Below are 20932 nucleotides of genomic sequence, written 5' to 3'. Positions count from 1 at the left end.
TCCTTCTAGGAAGCCCTCCTTCAAACCCCGCCCCACCTGGCAGCCCCGTTCTCGCCCTTCTAAGGGTCCTGCACCCAAGTCTTCTTCCTGAGGGTCCTTCACCACTCGGGTCTCTCCCTCAAGTAGGGGGTCGTCTGCTCTCCTTCAAGGAGATTTGGCTCGCCCATGTGTCCGATGTGTGGGCTCGGGAGGTGGTGTCCTCAGGGTACAAAATCGAGTTTGTGTGCATTCCACCTCCTCGCTTTTTTCCATCAAATCTCCCGCGCTCTTCGGCACGGCTTTCCGAGCTTTTTCGGGCGGTTCAGAATCTCCTAGCTCAAGGAGTTGTGGTCCCAGTTCCTCCCTCCGAGCACTTCCAGGGATTCTATTCCAATCTGTTCACAGTCCCCAAAAAGGACGGCTCGGTCCGTCCTATCCTGGATTTGAAACGGCTGAACAGGTTTGTTCGCCTTCGGCGGTTCCGCATGGAATCCTTGCGGTCGGTGGTCGCGTCTCTAGAGCAGGACGAATTTCTTGCTTCTATAGACATCCGCGACGCCTATCTGCATGTTCCCATCGCAGCCAGTCATCAACGTTTCCTACGTTTCGCCGTCGGTTCTGGACATTTCCAGTTCGTTGCCCTGCCCTTCGGGCTCGCCACGGCGCCTCGGGTCTTTACCAAGATCCTTGCACCTTTGATGGCTCTGCTTCGGTCAAAGGGGGTGGCTGTCCTGCCATACCTGGACGACCTTTTGGTAAAGGGCCGCTCCAAGCAGGACACTTTGTCCAGCCTCCAGATCACACTCGATCTCTTGACCAATTTCGGTTGGGTGATCAATTATCAAAAATCTTCCCTACTTCCCTCCCGCTCTATGGAGTTTCTCGGGATGCTATTCAACACCGAGATGGCCCGCGTCCTCCTTCCTCCAAACAAAGTTGCCTCCCTGCGCTCGGCAGTCTCTCTGCTCCGCTCGGGCGCCCCCTGTTCGATTCGCCTTTGCATGCGAGTCCTGGGCAAGATGGTCTCCTCTTTCGAGGCGATCCCCTTTGCTCAGTTTCATTCGCGCCCTCTGCAGCAAGCAATTCTGTCGCAGTGGGACAGGTCCCCTCTGTCTCTCCACAAGAAGATCCTCCTGTCCCCTGCTGTTCGCAGGGAGCGTCTTTGGTGGTTGACGTCTCCGGTGGTCCTCCTCGGCCGCTCGTTCCTCCCCCTCAATTGGCTGGTCGTCTCTACGGATGCCAGCCTGTCCGGGTGGGGGGCTGTCTTCGGGAGCCACACAGCTCAGGGCTCTTGGTCGCCGACAGAGGCTCGGCTTCACATCAATATCCTGGAGCTCCGGGCCATCTTTCTCGCCCTGTCTCAGTGGACCGATCGCCTGAGGGGTTATCCGGTCCGTGTTCAGACCGACAACGTCACCGCCGTTGCTTATCTGAACCGTCAAGGCGGCACCAGGAGCCGCTCTGTCATGACCGAGGCCGCTCGCATTCTCCGTTGGGCGGAGCGGGTTGTTCCAGCTCTCTCGGCAGTCCACATTCCCGGGGTGGACAATTGGGCGGCGGACTACCTCAGCCGCGAAAGACTGGATCAGGGCGAATGGGCTCTACATCCCGAGGTGTTTCTTCAAATCTGCCGGCGGTGGGGATCCCCAGATGTGGATCTCTTCGCCTCCAGGCTGAACCACAAACTCCCCATCTATGTGACTCGGGCCCGGGACCCTTGCGCGTTCGCGGTCGACGCCTTGGTGACCCCATGGGAGCAGTTCTCCCTGGTTTACGCCTTTCCTCCTCTGCCCATTCTCCCACGAGTCCTGAAGCGCATCAAGGCACTCGGCGTTCCCGCCATTCTTGTCGCTCCAGACTGGCCGCGCCGGTCCTGGTACGCCGACGTAGTGCACCTCCTGGCCGACGCCCCCTGGCGCCTTCCCCTGCGGGCCGACCTCCTTTCACAAGGGCCAATATTCCACCCCAATTTACCTCAGCTGAGTTTGACGGCGTGGCTGTTGAAGCCGCGGTGTTGAGGTTTCGTGGGTTCTCGGAACCAGTCATCCAAACCATGCTTAGGGCCCGTAAGCCTCAGTCAGCTCGGGTCTACCATCGCGTGTGGAAGGCCTTCTTTTCTTGGTGCGAACAGAATAATTTTCACCCCTTGGTGTGTTCCACGCCCAAGATTCTTTCCTTTTTGCAGTCCGGGCTGGATAAAGGCCTCAGTCATTCCACTTTGCGTTCGCAGATTTCCGCCCTGTCTGTTCTTTTTCAGCGGGCTCTCGCTTTCCGCCCCCAGGTGAAGACCTTTCTTCAGGGGGTGGTCCATTTGGCCCCTCCTTTTCGTCAGCCTTTAGAGCCCTGGGACCTTAATTTAGTCCTCGAGGTTCTACAAGGTCCTCCCTTTGAGCCTCTTCAGGAGGTGTCTCTTTGTTTCCTTTCTTGGAAAGTCGCCTTCCTGGTGGCGATTACCTCCATCCGTAGGGTGTCTGAACTGGCAGCGCTCTCTTGTCGCTCCCCTTATCTGGTCCTTCACAAGGACAAGGTGGTGCTTCGTCCTCTTCCTTCCTTCCTGCCGAAGGTCGTGTCTGCATTCCACCTTAATGAGGACATCATTCTCCCCTCTTTTTGCCCTGCGCCCTCCCATCCTAGGGAACGGTCCCTGCATTGTTTGGACCTTGTCCGGGCCATACGGATCTACTTGTCAGTCACTGCTTCCTTCCGCCGCTCGGATTCCTTGTTCGTGGTCCCGTCGGGTCCGCGCAAGGGGCTGGCGGCTTCCAAGACCACCATTGGGCGTTGGATCAGGGCAGCCATCGCAGAGGCCTACCGCGTTCGTGGCAGGGATCCTCCTTTTCGGGTCACCGCTCATTCTACTCGAGCTGTGGGGGCCTCTTGGGCGGTTCGCCATCAGGCCTCAGTGTCCCAGGTCTGCAAGGCCGCCACCTGGTCTTCAGTTCACACTTTTTCAAAGTTTTATCAGGTCCATATCCTGGCTTCCTCTGACGCCAGTCTGGGCCGCAAGGTTCTGCAGGCCGCCGTGCGTTAGGCAGGCCGCATGGGGATTGTAATCTTCTTTCCCCACCCTCTGGGACTGCTTTTGTACGTCCCACTGGTGCTGTGTCCCCCAATGACAGGCACAAGAAAAGAGGATTTTTTTGTACTCACCGTAAAATCCCTTTCTTGTGGCTTCATTGGGGGACACAGCTCCCACCCTGTTTGAGGTTGTGCTCCCGGGGCTTGTTCTGTTCTTGGGGTTTTCGTTCCCGGGACCAGCCTGGTTTTTTTTTGCCTGTTTTTGTTACTACTTTCTACTGCTTGTGACTAAACTGAGTTAGCCTGGTGTCTGTAGGAGGGGTATAGGCTGCCAGGCGGAGTCACTTCTTCTTCTGTCTAGTGTCGCCTCCTAGTGGCAGTAGCCTATACCCACTGGTGCTGTGTCCCCCAATGAAGCCACAAGAAAGGGATTTTACGGTGAGTACAAAAAAATCCTCTTTTCTTCCCTGAACCGCATTTTGTTTCTCTCTTTTCTCCGTGTTTTGCACTCCTCCTGGTGAGACCCACATGACCACAATTAGCAGGAGACACCTGAGTGCACATGGTTTTAATCCCTCCTGTCTGTCCCATTCTATTTTTGATAGCTATGGTGAGTACAATACCTTATCCAGACTTGTGCTGTTTGGGGGCAGCTTCCTCCGCCGGTGGTGCTGGCTGGGTTTTGGTGTGGCATTTTTGGGTCTGGTCCTGTGGCATGGGGGTTGCAGGGCCGTTCCATGGCCTCCCTTCCCTGACTGTGCACGCCTGCGGGGGTGGTGGTCGCTGACTGGCACAGTGTGGACTTAGTGTAGGGACCCATGTGTATCAGATACCGGCACGCGGTACATGGGGCAGTGTGGCTTGATCAATTCACATACAGAATTCTGATGTTTTTATTCAGCCGAGAGGTACTAGTATCAGCCATAGGTGTGAGGTGCAGCACTCTGTTTCTTCCCTGAACCGTATTATAGTAGTTATATTCTTGGATATAGGGAGCAGTATTATAGTAGTTATATTCTTGTATATAGGAGGTAGTATTATAGTAGTTATATCCCTGTATATAGGAGCAGTATTATAGTAGTTATATTCCTGTATATAGGAGCAGTATTATAGTAGTTATATTCCTGTATATAGGAGCAGTATTATAGTAGTTATATTCCTGTATATAGGAGCAGTATTATAGTAGTTATATTCTTGTATATAGGGGCAGTATTATAGTAGTTATATTCTTGGATATAGGGAGCAGTATTATAGTAGTTATATTCTTGTATATAGGGGCAGTATTATAGTAGTTATATTCTTGTATATAGGAGGTAGTATTATAGTAGTTATATCCCTGTATATAGGAGCAGTATTATAGTAGTTATATTCCTGTATATAGGAGCAGTATTATAGTAGTTATATTCTTGTATATAGGGGGCAGTATTATAGTAGTTAAAATTTCACATTTGTTCAATACATACCATTAAACCAGGTGCCCCAGGACTCCCCGGGGGTCCAGGCAATCCATTTTTCCCCTAGAAGTAAAGAAGGAAACATAACTTGATATCACATACTATTAGGATGATCTATTATTAGACTGAATTAACAAAATATTTTTAGATTAGTTTTGTGCTTTATGTTACTTCCATGTAAAATTAATAAAAACAAATTATAAAATCACAGCGCCTCTCTACCTTGCAACCCTGCAGTGTTAGCCCCCTTAAGTGTCTATGGAGCATATTAGATTACTGCTAGAAATGAGCGAACCTGGAACATGCTTGAGTCGATCCGAACCCAAATTTTCAGCATTTGATTAGCGGTGGCTGCTGAAGTTGGATAAAGCCCTAAGGCTATGTGGAAATCATGGATATAGTCATTGGCTGTATCCATGTTTTCCAGACAACCTTAGAGCTTTATCCAAGTTCAGCAGCCACCGCTAATCAAATACCAAACGTTCGGGTTCGGATCGTCTCGAACCCGAACCCAGTTCGCTCATCTCTAATTACTGCTTTTAATGTTTCCATAAAATCTCCCCCTCTTTATGATGTGTGGGTTTCCCATGAATTATTGGGTAGTATGCTGAACAGAAGGATTACCAAAAAGCTGCACATGCCTGCTTTAAATAGACTGAGGGGAGAAACCTCGATAAGAGGGAGGAGCCTGGAGATCTTTTTTACAGGGAAAACTCAGGCGAAAATCTTTTTTTTTTAAATCAACTGGTTTCAGAAAGTTATAATTATTTGTAAATTACTTCTATTTAAAAATCTCCTGTCTTCCAGTACTTATCAGCTGCTGCGTGTCCTACAGGAAGTGGTGTATTCTCTCCAGTCTGACACAGTGCTCTCTGCTGCCACCTCTGTCCATGTCAGGAACTGTCCAGAGCAGGGGAGGTTTTCTATGGGGATTTGCTGCTGCTCTGGACAGTTCCTGACATGGACAGAGGTGGCAGCAGAGAGCACTGTGTCAGACTGGAAAGAATACACCACTTCCTGCAGGACATACAGCAGATGATATGCACTGGAAGACAGAAGATTTTTAAATAGAAGTAATTTACAAGTATTTATAACTTTCTGAAACCAGTTAATTTGAAAGAAAAAAAAATTGCTGGAGTACCCCTTTTAATAGACACTATGCAGATTATTTCATCAGGACGTTCTTTATGTGGGAGCCATTTGCTTCCCTTACATGCCGCTTATAATAGAGCTGTCCTGAGGCTTCCTTTGAAAGGTCTTAATAATCTCAGCCGACATGACCTATAGATTCAGAGCAGCAATTACAGCGGAGACCTTTCTGAGACAAGACGGAGATGATGCATCAGAAACAAATTAGACCTTGTTTGGGGAATGATGACGTCCATTGCAGATTACTCAGAAGAGAGAAGAGGCTGTAGCACCTTCCTGACCAATATTAATAAGAAGCTGCGACCGCTGATGCTGATGTCTATGTATATGTTATCCAGCATTCTATACGGCTACAATGATGGAAAGTGGCCATATAGAATATAAGCCTTCAAAGGTTGTCAGGAAAAAACACTTACACACTTGGCTAATATATTTCATACAATACTTACATTACTGCACTGATCCTGAGTAACATCCTGTATTATACTACAGAGCTGCACTCACTGTTCTGCTAGTGGGGTCACTGTGTACATACATTACATTGCTGATCCTGAGTTACATCCTGTATTATACTGCAGAGCTGCACTCACTATTCTGCTGGTGGGGTCACTGTGTACATACATTACATTACTGATCCTGAGTTACATCTTGTATTATACTCTAGAGCTGCACTCGCTATTCTGCTGGTGGGGTCCCTGTGTACATACATTACTGATCCTGAGTTACATCCTGTATTATACTCTAGAGCTGCACTCACTATTCTGCTGGTGGGGTCACTGTGTACATACATTACTGATCCTGAGTTACATCCTGTATTATACTCTAGAGCTGCACTCACTATTCTGCTGGTGGGGTCACTGTGTACATACATTACTGATCCTGAGTTACATGTTGTATTATGCTCCAGAGCTGCACTCACTATTCTGCTGGTTGTGTCACTGTGTACATACATTACATTACTGATCCTGAGTTACATCCTGTATTATACTCTAGAGCTGCACTCACTATTCTGCTGGTGGGGTCACTGTGTACATACATTACATTACTGATCCTGTACTGATCCTGAGTTACATCCTGTATTATACTCCAGAGCTGCACTCACTATTCTGCTGGTGAGGTCACTGTGTACATACATTACATTACTGATCCTGAGTTACATCCTGTATTATACTCCAGAGCTGCACTCACTATTCTGCTGGTGAGGTCACTGTGTACATACATTACATTACTGATCCTGTACTGATCCTGAGTTACATCCTGTATTATACTCCAGAGCTGCACTCACTATTCTGCTGGTGAGGTCACTGTGTACATACATTACATTACTGATCCTGTACTGATCCTGAGTTACATCCTGTATTATACTCCAGAGCTGCACTCACTATTCTGCTGGTGAGGTCACTGTGTACATACATTACATTACTGATCCTGAGTTACATCCTGTATTATACTCCAGAGCTGCACTCACTATTCTGCTGGTGAGGTCACTGTGTACATACATTACATTACTGATCCTGTACTGATCCTGAGTTACATCTTGTATTATACTCCGGGGCTGCGCTCACTATTCTGCCGATGCATGTTGGACTTAGAATAGACATTACACTGGGGGAGCTGTCTGTGTCACTAGCGCTGCAGATGTGACACCTTGTATCAGAGTGAGAAGTGATTGACAGTTTTTCCCTGCTTTACCCTATGACTGCAGCACTAGTGACACAGACAGCTTCCCCAAGTCTAATATCAGTTAAATGGTAACATGTATTATACAGACAGGAGGGAGGCTCAGTATTTGTATGGAGCAGTGCTATTAATATATAACTGCGCCAGTAACAGAGCTTGAGCAGCCCTACAGTTCCGGACACAGATATTGATGGCAGCCAAGGAACCATATCAGCCCTTTCTGCTGCCACTCAATGTAAAACCATATACTGTATAGTTACATATAGTTACAAGTGATATTATAAAGAGATGATCACTTACTTTTACTTTTAATGTGCACAGTGAATAACAGGAATGGTAGAAGTGTTGATGTGTGATGGGGATGGTGTTTCTATATCTGTCACTTATATATTAGACCATACTTTATGACAATTTTCTATTAGAATCCAGTTCATTGCAGTTATTACAACCATCATAGAGACTATAGTGCAAGCCCATTGCTGGGTATGATGGAAAACCTACCGGTGGCCCTCGGATTCCTCTTGGTCCCTGATGTCCCGGGGGTCCAGGATCTCCCTAAATAATAATAGATAAAAAAAGATGAAACAGTAAATCATGAAACCCCGGACACTGTATACATAGGATGTGCCACACAGCATTGTGAATGTCGTCGATAGAGCGTTCCCTGATGACTCCGCTATATAATAGCTGCTGCATTGTTCCTTTTATTCCTTATTCTTCTCCCAACAACATTCAATTATTTTCCATTAAAAAAACATAAAAACAAAATAACATTCAGCTTATGGAGGTCTGTATACCCTAAAAGTTTACTTACCCCAACACCACCACCAATTCCCACATTACCTAGGTGGAGACTGAAGCCTGTGCCGACCTTGGCTTTGACACCTGAGCAGCACTGGGATGAGCCATGCGCAGGTGAGGGGGGAAATCTTTAGTACCTGGTATACTGTCTGAATGGTGGTCTACGCCAGTGCTGCTTAGGCTGGGTTCACACTGCGTTTTTAGCATACGTTTAACGGATCCGTTTTTTTTAACGGACAAAAAAAATAGTGTCAGCAACGTTTTTGTGTCCGTCAAAAAAAGGATCCGTTTTTTTTATAATGGAAGTCAATGGAAAAACGGATCAAAACGGATGCACACAAATGCATCCGTTATCGCAATCCGTTTTTCATCAGTTTTTTTCAAAAAACGGATTGCAAAAACGGATTGCAAAAACGCAGTGTGAACCCAGCCTTAGCTGACATAGTGCCACGGCCGGCACAGGCTTCAGCTTCCTAGTACAAGTGGGAATCTCTGAAAAGCTTTCATTTAAGTTGGTAAAATGTGTGTCGTTGTGTTCCCATATTCACACTTTCTGCTTCAGGACTTACATCTTTTCCAGATACCCCTTCTCGCCCTGGGGGTCCCGGTACCCCTGGTTCTCCCTAAGAGAAAAAAAAAACTATTATAATAAATAAAATAAAATAAAATAAAAATGTTTCCATTTTTTGTATTTAATCTGACTCATACTTCATCTTAAGGTTTTAAAGCACATCTGTCATTAAAGAGAACTGTTCACGTCATCAGGCATTGGAAGTTATTGATTGTAGCGGGTATCACTGCTGAGACCCACTGTGATCAGGAGATACAGCTAGGGAGGGGTCCATTCCCCGGCCACTCACTAAATCCAACCATGTAGTTTGCTGCCACCTCTGTCCATGTCAGGAACTGTCCAGAGCAGGAGAGGTTTTCTTTGGGGATTTGCTCTTGCTCTGGACAGTTCCTGACATGGACAGAGGTGGCAGCAGAGAGCACTATTGGAGATAATACACTAAAAGACTGGAGATTTTCATTTTTAAATAGAAGTAAATTACTAATCTATATAACTTTCTGGCACCAGTTAATTAAAAAAAAAAAAGTTTCCCCTTTAAGTTATTGATTTATATTTCATATTATAATAAGAAAAACCTGTAGTTGCATTGTTGAAGCCAGCACTCCAGGATGTATTTTCGGCATATAAAACTTAACTTTTATTCATACATTTGCATGGTCAAAACGAGTTGTGCATCCTGCAAGTTTTTAAATGTATGAATAAAAGTTAAGTTTTATCTCCTGAAAATACGTCCTGGAGAGCTGGCTTCAACAATCCAACAACAAGCTTCTCTCTGCACCAACGCCCAGAAGTCTGTGCACCCTCCACCCATCACTCTTGCTGCTACCTCAGATACTTCCATTGGTGAGCTGCATCTTTTTTTTTTTTTTTTTTTTCTATTTTTGTTAACATATTATAATGAGACTTCACAACTTACCCTGCTTCCTGGTAATCCGGCATCTCCTCTGTGCCCCTTGAAGCCCTAAAAAATAACAATAAATATAAGCAAAAAAAAACAAAAAACAAACATTATAAATGATCATGCCTACATCAACCCTATAGATACATTCACATTGACGTCCTACCATGAACATATATACGTAACAGCTGTAAAGACACTATGTTTCCACTATGGATTAGTTTAGATTCGTTTTTTTCTCTTTTTTATACTGTTTTGTACTATTTTGTGATTATTTTTTTTTTGTACACTAATTTGGGGGCAGTTACATTGCCTGAGCTCCTTTTAGAGATCTGCTTTACAGCCCCATGGACACAGGCACAACTTACAGAAGCTGAGCCACAGACATGAAAGGGAAAGGTGTCTGGGCACGCTCTGTGACCTTTAAAAAAAATAATTACTGGCAGGGGGTGGGGGGATAAAAAAAGATAATGTGCTTACTGCTCCATGAGCCGACGCTGCGTCAAATCATCAAGCTCCCGCCGACTGTCATCTTCTCTAGAATTCTGGGTATGTCCCAACCCAAGTTCAACGTCACAGATGGGTGGGATTTAGCCCACTCAGCCAATCGGTGACTGCAGCAGTATCCCCCCCTAGTCACTGACTGGTTGAGCGGGGGCATCCATCAGGTAGGTTGTGACGTAGCTGGAGTGAAGCTCAGAACACAGCCACCGGGGACCAGGAGCGGGATGCGGCTATGCGCAGGCACCAAGACAGGTGACTATAAATTATTTTTTATGTTCCCCCACCCCCAACCAGAAATAAGTTTTTTGCCTCCCCTGACTCCCCACTCCCGTCAGACTTCTCCTTTAATGTTCCCAATGCATTATAATAGTATGAAACAAATGGGGGGAATAACACCTGACTGCAGGATCAGACTACACAGGGTTCGTTTGTAGTCTGTCGCCATGGAGATGCGTTAGTCTCCATAGAAAATGTTTCTATATTCCAACACAGTAGGAGTCCAGCTGCAGTTATTATTGTGAATGGATTATACTGAGCCTTTGATGAGACCCCTTGACGTGACTTATTAGTTAGTTTGTGCGTCCATTGATCATTCCAGCATTGATTATTGCTGATCGCTGTAATGAGGGCGACATCCGCAGCAATGATCTCAGCTTTTCATCTCCTTCTGCTTTGTTCTGGCTGCGCACATCACTATTCATCACCCTCCCTTCCTTATGGGTTGATGAGGGGGCAGGGGTAATAAAGTAACAGAGTATTTATCACGCCGCTGAGGTTTTCTAAGCCTGAGCATGTTCCGCTGATGAATTTCATTGTGCGTTTTGTCATCTGTTTGTAAAGTGTTGATGTATAAATGAGTTTTTTTTACAGAGACGGATCAGTCAGCCGCACACTCCTGGAGGATATTTTAGATGACAGCTGACCACACTACTTTATATAGAGCAGGAGATTGATGGTTTGGCTACTTTCAACCCCTAAAGGGATACTCCGGAGAGAATCTTTTTCTTTCAAATAAACTAGTTTCATAAAGTTATATAGAGTTGCAATTTACTTCTATTTAAAAATCTACAGTCGTCCAGTACTTATCAGCTGCTGTATGTGCTGCAGGAAGTGGAGTGCTGTTTCCAGTCAGACACAGTACTCTCTGCTGCCACCTCTGTCTATGTCAGGAACTGTCCAGAGCAGGTGATGTTTTCTATGGGGATTTGCTGCTGCTCTGGACAGTGGCAGCAGAGAGCACTGTGTCATACTGGAAAGAATACACCACGTCCTGCAGGGCATACAGCAGCTGATAAGTACTGGGAGACTTGAGATTTTTAAATAGAAGTAATTTACAAATCTATATAACTTTCTAAAACCAGTTGATTTGAAAGAAAAAGATTTTTGCCAGAGTACCTCTTTAAAACCAACAAAGGGAAAGTAAAAAAAGCAATCCCTTTAAGTGACTGTTCCCGTCACCCTAATCTTGAAGGTCTTTCATGTTCAGGAAATGTCATAATAAATTACCAGTCCTGAAGTGAGAGACATTTAGTCCATGTCCCGTATCCTGTTCCTTCCTCACTAGTCGCCATAATTGTACATGTGTCCAATATTCACTCCCCGATCCTGACTAAGGCTCGCTAAAAAATATAGATTTCCAATACTTGTTCCGAAGTAATTTTCCACTTTGCTGCTGAGGCTGTTGAGCTTGATGGGGCACCCTCTATCATTGTGTCAGCTTTTCTTGTATGTTTCGATGCGGGGAGACAATGGACAATTTATTTTTGTGATGTGTTCTGAACTAAGATCCATTAGGAGAATCAGCCCACAGATAAGGCTAAAAATTGCCCCATACCATCAATACAGTGAGGAGGAGACCGGGCACTGCCCATCACCTGCCCCCATACCATCCCTACAGTGAGGAGACCGGGCACTGCCCATCACCTGCCCCATACCATCCCTACAGTGAGGAGGAGACCGGGCACTGCCCATCACCTGCCCCATACCATCCCTACAGTGAGGAGACCGGGCACTGCCCATCACCTGCCCCATACCATCCCTACAGTGAGGAGACCGGGCACTGCCCATCACCTGCCCCATACCATCCCTACAGTGAGGAGGAGACCGGGCACTGCCCATCACCTGCCCCATACCATCCCTACAGTGAGGAGGAGACCGGGCACTGCCCATCACCTGCCCCATACCATCAATACAGTGAGGAGGAGACCGGGCACTGCCCATCAACTGCCCCATACCATCCCTACAGTGAGGAGGAGACCGGGCACTGCCCATCACCTGCCCCATACCATCAATACAGTGAGGAGGAGACCGGGCACTGCCCATCACCTGCCCCATACCATCCCTACAGTGAGGAGGAGACCAGGCACTGCCCATCACCTGCCCCATTCCATCCCTACAGTAAGTAGGAGACCGGGCACTGCCCATCACCTGCCCCATACCATCCCTACAGTGAGGAGGAGACCGGGCACTGCCCATCACCTGCCCTATACCATCCCTACAGTGAGGAGGAGACCGGGCACTGCCCATCACCTGCCCCCATACCATCCCTACAGTGAGGAGGAGACCGGGCACTGCCCATCACCTGCCCCATACCATCCCTACAGTGAGGAGGAGACCGGGCACTGCCCATCACCTGCCCCATACCATCCCTACAGTGAGGAGGAGACCGGGCACTGCCCATCACCTGCCCCATACCATCCCTACAGTGAGGAGGAGACCGGGCACTGCCCTTCACCTGCCCCATACCATCCCTACAGTGAGGAGGAGACCGGGCACTGCCCATCACCTGCCCCATACCATCCCTACAGTGAGGAGGAGACCGGGCACTGCCCATCACCTGCCCCATACCATCCCTACAGTGAGGAGGAGACCAGGCACTGCCCATCACCTGCCCCATACCATCCCTACAGTGAGGAGGAGACCGGGCACTGCCCTTCACCTGCCCCATACCATCCCTACAGTGAGGAGGAGACCGGGCACTGCCCATCACCTGCCCCATACCATCCCTACTGTGAGGAGGAGACCGGGCACTGCCCATCACCTGCCCCATACCAATCCCTACAGTGAGGAGGAGACCGGGCACTGCCCATCACCTGCCCCATACCATCCCTACAGTGAGGAGGAGACCGGGCACTGCCCATCACCTGCCCCATACCATCCCTACAGTGAGGAGAAGACCGAGCACTGCCCATCACCTGCCCCATACCATCCCTACAGTGAGGAGGAGACCGGGCACTGCCCATCACCTGCCCCCATACCATCCCTACAGTCAGGAGGAGACCGGGCACTGCCCATCACCTGCCCCATACCATCCCTACAGTGAGGAGGAGACCGAGCACTGCCCATCACCTGCCCCATACCATCCCTACAGTGAGGAGGAGACCAGACACTGCCCATCATCTGCCCCATACCATCCCTACAGTGAGGAGGAGACCGGGCACTGCCCATCGTCTGCCCCATACCATCCCTACAGTGAGGAGGAGACCGGGCACTGCCCATCGTCTGCCCCATACCATCCCTACAGTGAGGAGGAGACCAGACACTGCCCATCCCCTGCCCCATACCATCCCTACAGTGAGGAGGAGACCGGGCACTGCCCATCACCTGCCCCATACCAATCCCTACAGTGAGGAGGAGACCAGGCACTGCCCATCACCTGCCCCATACCATCCCTACAGTGAGGAGGAGACCGGGCACTGCCCATCACCTGCCCCATATCATCCCTACAGTGAGGAGGAGACCAGACACTGCCCATCCCCTGCCCCATACCATCCCTACAGTGAGGAGGAGACCGGGCACTGCCCATCACCTGCCCCATACCATCCCTACAGTGAGGAGGAGACCAGACACTGCCCATCCCCTGCCCCATACCATCCCTACAGTGAGGAGGAGACCAGACACTGCCCATCCCCTGCCCCATACCATCCCTACAGTGAGGAGGAGACCGGGCACTGCCCATCATCTGCCCCATACCATCCCTACAGTGAGGAGGAGACCGGGCACTGCCCATCACCTGCCCCATACCATCCCTACAGTGAGGAGGAGACCAGACACTGCCCATCCCCTGCCCCATACCATCCCTACAGTGAGGAGGAGACCAGACACTGCCTGTCAGAGATGGAGATTCCAGCTTTTCCTTTTCAAAAAATTAGCAAGATTTGTACCATTCTGTTCTTACTTCATCATTATAGAGTACGGAGCGCAGAATGATGGGTCTGTAACTGCGGGGGGTCTGACCAGCTGCCAGGCAGCAAAAGTATCTGCTAGGCTTGGAGCCTGCCATGACTGTACAAGCAGAGCGCCAATCTACTAGATCAACGCAGTACATATACATTGCATTGATCTATGTAAGCTATCAAAGGACTGCTTATAAAATATATAATAGGCCTCTAGAGAGGCCAAAAAATAATAGAAAAAGTAAAAAAAAAAAATAAAAGCAAACCAAACAACTCCAGTCGTATTCAATATCACTGCCTATGTTTGCATTATAACATGATAACGTTCCTGATCCCACATGGTCAGTTTTAAAAACACCAAAAGTATAGGTAAGATTGCTAATTTTTGGTCACATCACATTGCAGAAAAATTAAATAAAAAGTGATAAAAAAAACGTAAATCACAAAAGCTAATCACAGCTCCTAAGATGGATCAATAAAAAATGTATAGGTAAGTTATATATAACGGGGTATATATATATATATATATATATATATATATATATATATATATAATTTTATTTTTTATTTTATTTAGTTTTTATTTTTTATTTTTTTTTCTTTCTTCCTCTCAAGATGATAGAACTGTATAGATAAATACAGATACTGTATATTATATATAGAATGTAGAGATATATTATATGATAAAATAAAGGTAACTGATAAAAAGTACATCTTGTTATGCAGATATATACAGTGAGCCCCCATATAGCTCTGTCAGTGTAAAAGTGAAAATGTTGTGAGTCTTAGAAGGTGACATGGAAGAAAATGTAACCGAAAAATGTTAATTTGTGGGGTCGGTAAAAGGTTAAGTTAGATCTAAAATATTTATTATAGTCCTGAACCTTTAAAGTGACAAGAGGAGAAGCCATCGAAACTCCACTACTTAAAGGGATTATCCAGCGCTACAAAAACACGGCCACTTTTCCCCCTTTCTTGTCTCCAGGTCAGGTGCGGTTTGCAATAAAGCTCCATTTACTTCAATGGAGTTCTAAACCCCACCCAATCTGGGGACAAGAGAGGGGGAAAAGTGGCCATGTTTTTGTAGCGCTGGATAACCCCTTTAACCCTTTAGCTATAGGCTCACTGGCTTCTCATCTATGAACAGGCAGCGGTAACAATAAGAATGAATATAAACTTCCCACATACTGTACATATGGTAGGACCCCCATACACCCATGTGATCTGAGCACAGTATACAGTAGGTGTCTTCATATACTTACAGGCAGTCCTCGGGCCCCCTCCCTGCCTGGAGGGCCCATCTCTCCTGGTTTACCCTAAGTAAAAGAAGAAATTATTAATACATGAGATACAAATAACACAAAGGTAACAAAATCCCACAATACAAAGACAAAGCACCAGCATAGCTGATCTGCCATCAATGAAAACCATGCGTATTTTATCCCCATCACATACTTGCTCTAAAGTTCCACAAGGAATTGGAATTGTGTACACCCTGTATTGGAAACCTTACCGATTGTTAGTGAGTGTATTTAGAATGGACCTTGTTCATAAAGTCTGTGAGAAGCAGGGAGATAGGGTGCAGTGCTTCTGAGTGTGGGAGCACATCATAACAGCAGATAGGAATGGCCAGGGTAATGATGATAGGAAAACACTGGGACCTCACCCAAGACAACAATTACATTTAATGTATTAGAAGCAGGCACAGGGCTATAGACTGGAAGGCAGAGTGCAGTGCTCCTGAGTGCCTGGGAACATAACAGCAGCAACTGACTGATCAAGGTAATGATGATGGGAAAACATGGGGCCTTCACTCAAGATACTGATTACATTTAATGGTAAAGTATTAGAAACAGGCACAGGACTGTAGAATGGAAGGCAGAGTGCAGTGATTCTGGGTGCAAGGGATGACTGATCAGGTTAAAACATGCAGATCTATTTCAGACACTGATCTTAGAATTTCTGTTTGTTTATTAGACGCAGGCACCAAACTGTGAACCGAGGCACAGGATGCAGTGCTCCTGAGTACAGGGGCACATTGTATCAGCACTTCAGATGAAGGTAGGTTTTAAGGATAAGAGAACTTGAAGACCTCGCCCAGGGCACTGATAGTAACCTCTGATAGTTCCCTAGAGGCAGATAAAGCACTGGGGGCAGGGAGACAAGGTGCAGTCCTCTAAAGGGAACATTATATCAGTGATTGATTGATCGGGGCATTGAGAATGGGAACACTTGGTATTTTCTGCCTCTTTATTGGATGTGGGCGCAGAACTCTGGACTGGGGACAAGGTGCAGTGCTCCTGAGAATAGCTGAACATAGGAACTTCTCCCAAGATATAAATTATATTTTCATGTGCAGTGCTCCTGAGTGCAGCTGAACATGGGAACTTCTCCCAAGATATAAATGATATTTTCATGTGCAGTGCTCCTGAGAATAGCTGAACATAGGAACTTCTCCCAAGATATAAATTATATTTTCATGTGCAGTGCTCCTGAGTGCAGCTGAACATGGGAACTTCTCCCAAGATATAAATGATATTTTCATGTTCAGTGCTCCTGAGTGTAGCTGAACATGGGAACTTCTCCCAAGATATAAATGATATTTTCATGTGCAGTGCTCCTGAGTGCAGCTGAACATGGGAACTTCTCCCAAGATATAAATGATATTTTCATGTTCAGTGCTCCTGAGTGTAGCTGAACATGGGAACTTCTCCCAAGATATAAATGATATTTTCATGTGCAGTGCTCCTGAGTGTAGCTGAACATGGGAACTTCTCCCAAGATATAAATGATATTTTCATGTGCAGTGCTCCTGAGTACACACAACCTCACAGCAGGGTATTGAGCAGGTTCACATCATGTTTTTCACCTCTGTGGCATGGATATTTGAGAAAATTTTTAAAATAACATGCCAACATATCAATGCACGTAGTCACTGGCTGACTACATACAGGCAATTGAAAGTAATAGGGCGCAGTCCTCTCTGTAATAAAATAGTAAGTAATAAGGCCCATTTTTATGACATATTTGAACCATGAAAGAAACAAACATGATATGACCTAGCCCTTAAAGGGGTACCCTGGTGAAAATCTTTTTCTTTCAAATCTATTGGTTTCGAAAAGTTATATAGATTTGTTATTTACTTTTATATAAAAAATCTCCAGTCTTCCAGTAGTTATCAGCTGCTGTATGTCCTGCAGGAAGTATTCTCTTTAGTCTGACACAGTTTTCTCTGCTGCCACCTCTGTCCATGTCAGGAACTGTCCAGTAAAGTAGCAAATCCCCATAAAAAAACGTCTCCTGCTCTGGACAGTTCCTGACATTCAGAGAGCACAGTGTTAGACTGGTAAGAATACACCACATCCTGCAGGACATACAGCAGCTGATAAGTACTGGAAGACTTGAGATTTTTAAATAGAACTAATTTACAAATCCATATAACTTGATTAGAACCTTTGTTACTGTAGCTCAATAACAGAAGACACAAAACTGTGGGGTATGGAACATGGCACGGTGCTTCTGAGTGGGGGAGAACATCATAGCAGTCAGTGACTGCTCCATCTGATACATGATACTGGCGACTCTGTGGTTACACATACTGATACTACCCAAGGATTATTCCGAAACTTTCTTTAGAATGCTAAACAATGCTGACTATGATGCCGCTCCGTGCACAGTAAGCCTGAAAACTGCTTAATTTAAAATAAATAATATGGGAATTATTCATCAAGGCCTCTATCTCCAGTAAAGGAATTAGACATCAAATGTCAGAGATAGCGGCACTATGGGACCAGGGAGAAGCCTGTGATCAATGTGTGCAGAGCTGTGTTTGTACTCGCTGCTTGTATTATTGACTCTCTGATAAATAACCACAGTGTGCGCTCTCCGCACTAATATGTCACCCAACAGGAGGAACGCAGAGGAGATGACTCACTTATAGGCGGAAAATACCTAAGACACCATACTACAGGAACAGACTGTACTGAGCTGCTTATACCATATCTATAAAGGTAACTGATAGGGGTCCAACCAACGGAACCCCCACCCACCCTGAGAACACAATCACAATGATGGAGCAGTATTATAGTAGTTATATTTTTGTATATAGGAGCAGTATTATAGTAGTTATATTCCTGTATATAGGAGCAGTATTATAGTAGTTATATTCCTGTATATAGGAGCAGTATTATAGTAGTTATATTCCTGTATATAGGAGCAGTATTATAGTAGTTATATTCTTGTATATAGGAGCAGTATTATAATAGTTATATTCTTGTATATAGGGGACAGTATTATAGTAGTTATATTCCTGTATATAGGAGCAGTATTATAGTAGTTATATTCCTGTATATAGGAGCAGTATTATAGTAGTTATATTCCTGTATATAGGAGCAGTATTATAGTAGTTATATTCTTGTATATAGGAGCAGTATTATAGTAGTTATATTCCTGTATATAGGAGCAGTATTATAGTAGTTATATTCTTGTATATAGGAGCAGTATTATAGTAGTTATATTCTTGTATATAGGAGCAGTATTATAGTAGTTATATTCTTGTATATAGGAGCAGTATTATAGTAGTTATATTCTTGTATATGGGAGCAGTATTATAGTAGTTATATTCCTGTATATAGGAGCAGTATTATAGTAGTTATATTCTTGTATATAGGAGCAGTATTATAGTAGTTATATTCCTGTATATAGGGGGCAGTATTATAGTAGTTATATTCTTGTATATAGGAGCAGTATTATAGTAGTTTTATTCTTGTATATAGGAGCAGTATTATAGTAGTTATATTCCTGTATATAGGAGCAGTATTATAGTAGTTATGCGGTTCAGGGAAGAAACAGAGTGCTGCACCTCACACCTATGGCTGATACTAGTGCCGCTTGGCTAAATAAAAAACACATCAGAATTTTGTGTATGAATTGATCAAGCCATACTGCCCCATGTACCTCGTGCCGGTATCTGATACACATGGGTCCCTACACTAAGTCCACACCGTGCCAGTCAGTGGCCACCAACCCCGCAGGCACGCACAGTCAGGGAACGGGGGCCATGGGACGGCCCTGCGACCCCCATGCCACAGGACCAGACCCACAAACACCACACCAGAACCTGGCCAGCACCGCCGGCGGAGAAGGTCGCCCCCAAACAGCACAAGTCTGGATAAGGAATTACACTCACCATAGCTGCAGCAAACAGCTGGCACTCATTTGTGGGACCCACGTGACCAAAATTGGCAGGAGATGCCTGTGCTCACATGTCTGGACCCTATGTCTTCCCCATTCTGTGAGAGCAGCAATGGTAAGTGTAATACCATATCCATACTTGTGTGGTTTGGGGGCAGCCTTCCCCGCCGGTGGTGCTGGCTGGGTTTTGGTGGGGCTCTTTGGGTCTGGTCCTGTGACATTGGGGTTGCAGGGCCGTTCCATGGCCTCCCTTCCCTGCACTTGCACGCTTTGCGGGGTTGGCGGTCGCTGACCGACACGGTGTGGAGTTAGCGTAGGGACCCGTGTGGACCAGAGGACCTGTGCGGTGGTACACGGGGCAATATGGCTTGATCAATTCATATACAGACACTCTGGTGTTGATTTTTAATATAGGCCTAGCGGCATTAGTATCGGCCATAGATGGGATGTGCAGCCATTCCATTCTCTCCAGTTCGTGTATTATAGTAGTTATATTCCTGTATATAGGGGCAGTATTATAGTAGTTATATTCTTGTATATAGGGGCAGTATTATAGTAGTTATATTCTTGTATATAGGAGCAGTATTATAGTAGTTATATCCCTGTATATAGGAGCAGTATTATAGTAGTATATTTCTGTATATAGGAGCAGTATTATAGTAGGTATATTCTTGTATATAGTGGGCAGTATTACAGTAGTATTCTTGTATATAGGAGGCAGTATTATAGTAGTTATATTCCTGTATATAGGAGGCAGTATTATAGTAGTTATATTCTTGTATATAGGAGCAGTATTATAGTAGTTATATTCTTGTATATAGGAGCAGTATTATAGTAGTTATATTTTTGCATATAGGAGCAGTATTATAGTAGTTATATTCTTGTATATAGGAGCAGTATTATAGTAGTATATTCCTGTATATAGGAGCAGTATTATAGTAGGTATATTCTTGTATATAGTGGGCAGTATTACAGTAGTATTCTTGTATATAGGAGGCAGTATTGCAGTAGTACTGTATGTAGAAGTACTATTGTAATTGCATAACTCAGCCACAATGTCTGTTTTCGGTCTCTCAGCCACATTAAGCTGCCACAAACAGAACAGAAGATCAGTTGCATTGTGGGAATACCCCTTTAATACATGGCATTTTTCACTAAATGTCTTTTCTTATAAGGCAGAAGATTGAGGATCCCCAGGTACTGTATGTAAATGCTCATAATGGTGACACAATAGAGGGTGACATTTTGACAATTCCAATAAATCAACCCAAGTGTTTCTTAATATTCTTTGCCACCACCGTGTTACTTAACAATAGGAATGACATACTGCTTCCCCAGGTGCTCCCGGCTTCCCATCTTTTCCATCTTTGCCAGCGAGACCCTGTAACCATAATAAAAGAAAAATGATAAGAAAAGTCAACAGCAGTGTTATTAAGGAGTGTAAACAGCTGAGCGGGGCAAGAATATTACCGCACAGGACATGCATCATGTGTCGCATAGAGTACACAGC

The 20932-nt window shown here is 45.6% G+C and overlaps 1 protein-coding gene across 4 annotated transcripts in view; it reads right to left on the bottom strand.

Annotated features, from left to right (window-relative positions):
• The window catches only part of COL22A1 (collagen type XXII alpha 1 chain), a 226443-nt gene that overhangs the window by 14351 nt on the left and 191160 nt on the right, over positions 1-20932 (bottom strand). For 3 of the 4 annotated variants that reach the window (XM_069957061.1, XM_069957062.1, XM_069957063.1), the window contains 6 exons: positions 20750-20803; positions 15492-15545; positions 9569-9613; positions 8651-8704; positions 7782-7835; positions 4461-4514 (listed from right to left, as the gene is read on the bottom strand). In XM_069957061.1, coding sequence (XP_069813162.1) covers positions 4461-4514; positions 7782-7835; positions 8651-8704; positions 9569-9613; positions 15492-15545; positions 20750-20803 — 315 coding nt within the window. Of the gene's footprint in view, positions 1-4460; positions 4515-7781; positions 7836-8650; positions 8705-9568; positions 9614-15491; positions 15546-20733; positions 20804-20932 lie in introns of those variants that run through there. The other variant, XM_069957064.1, reaches the window with a different exon arrangement.

Source organism: Dendropsophus ebraccatus, chromosome 2 (genome assembly GCF_027789765.1).
Source record: "Dendropsophus ebraccatus isolate aDenEbr1 chromosome 2, aDenEbr1.pat, whole genome shotgun sequence".
NCBI lineage: Eukaryota > Metazoa > Chordata > Amphibia > Anura > Hylidae > Dendropsophus > Dendropsophus ebraccatus.
Note: the sequence above shows the minus strand (reverse complement) of the source record. Positions and strands in the feature narration are given on the sequence as shown.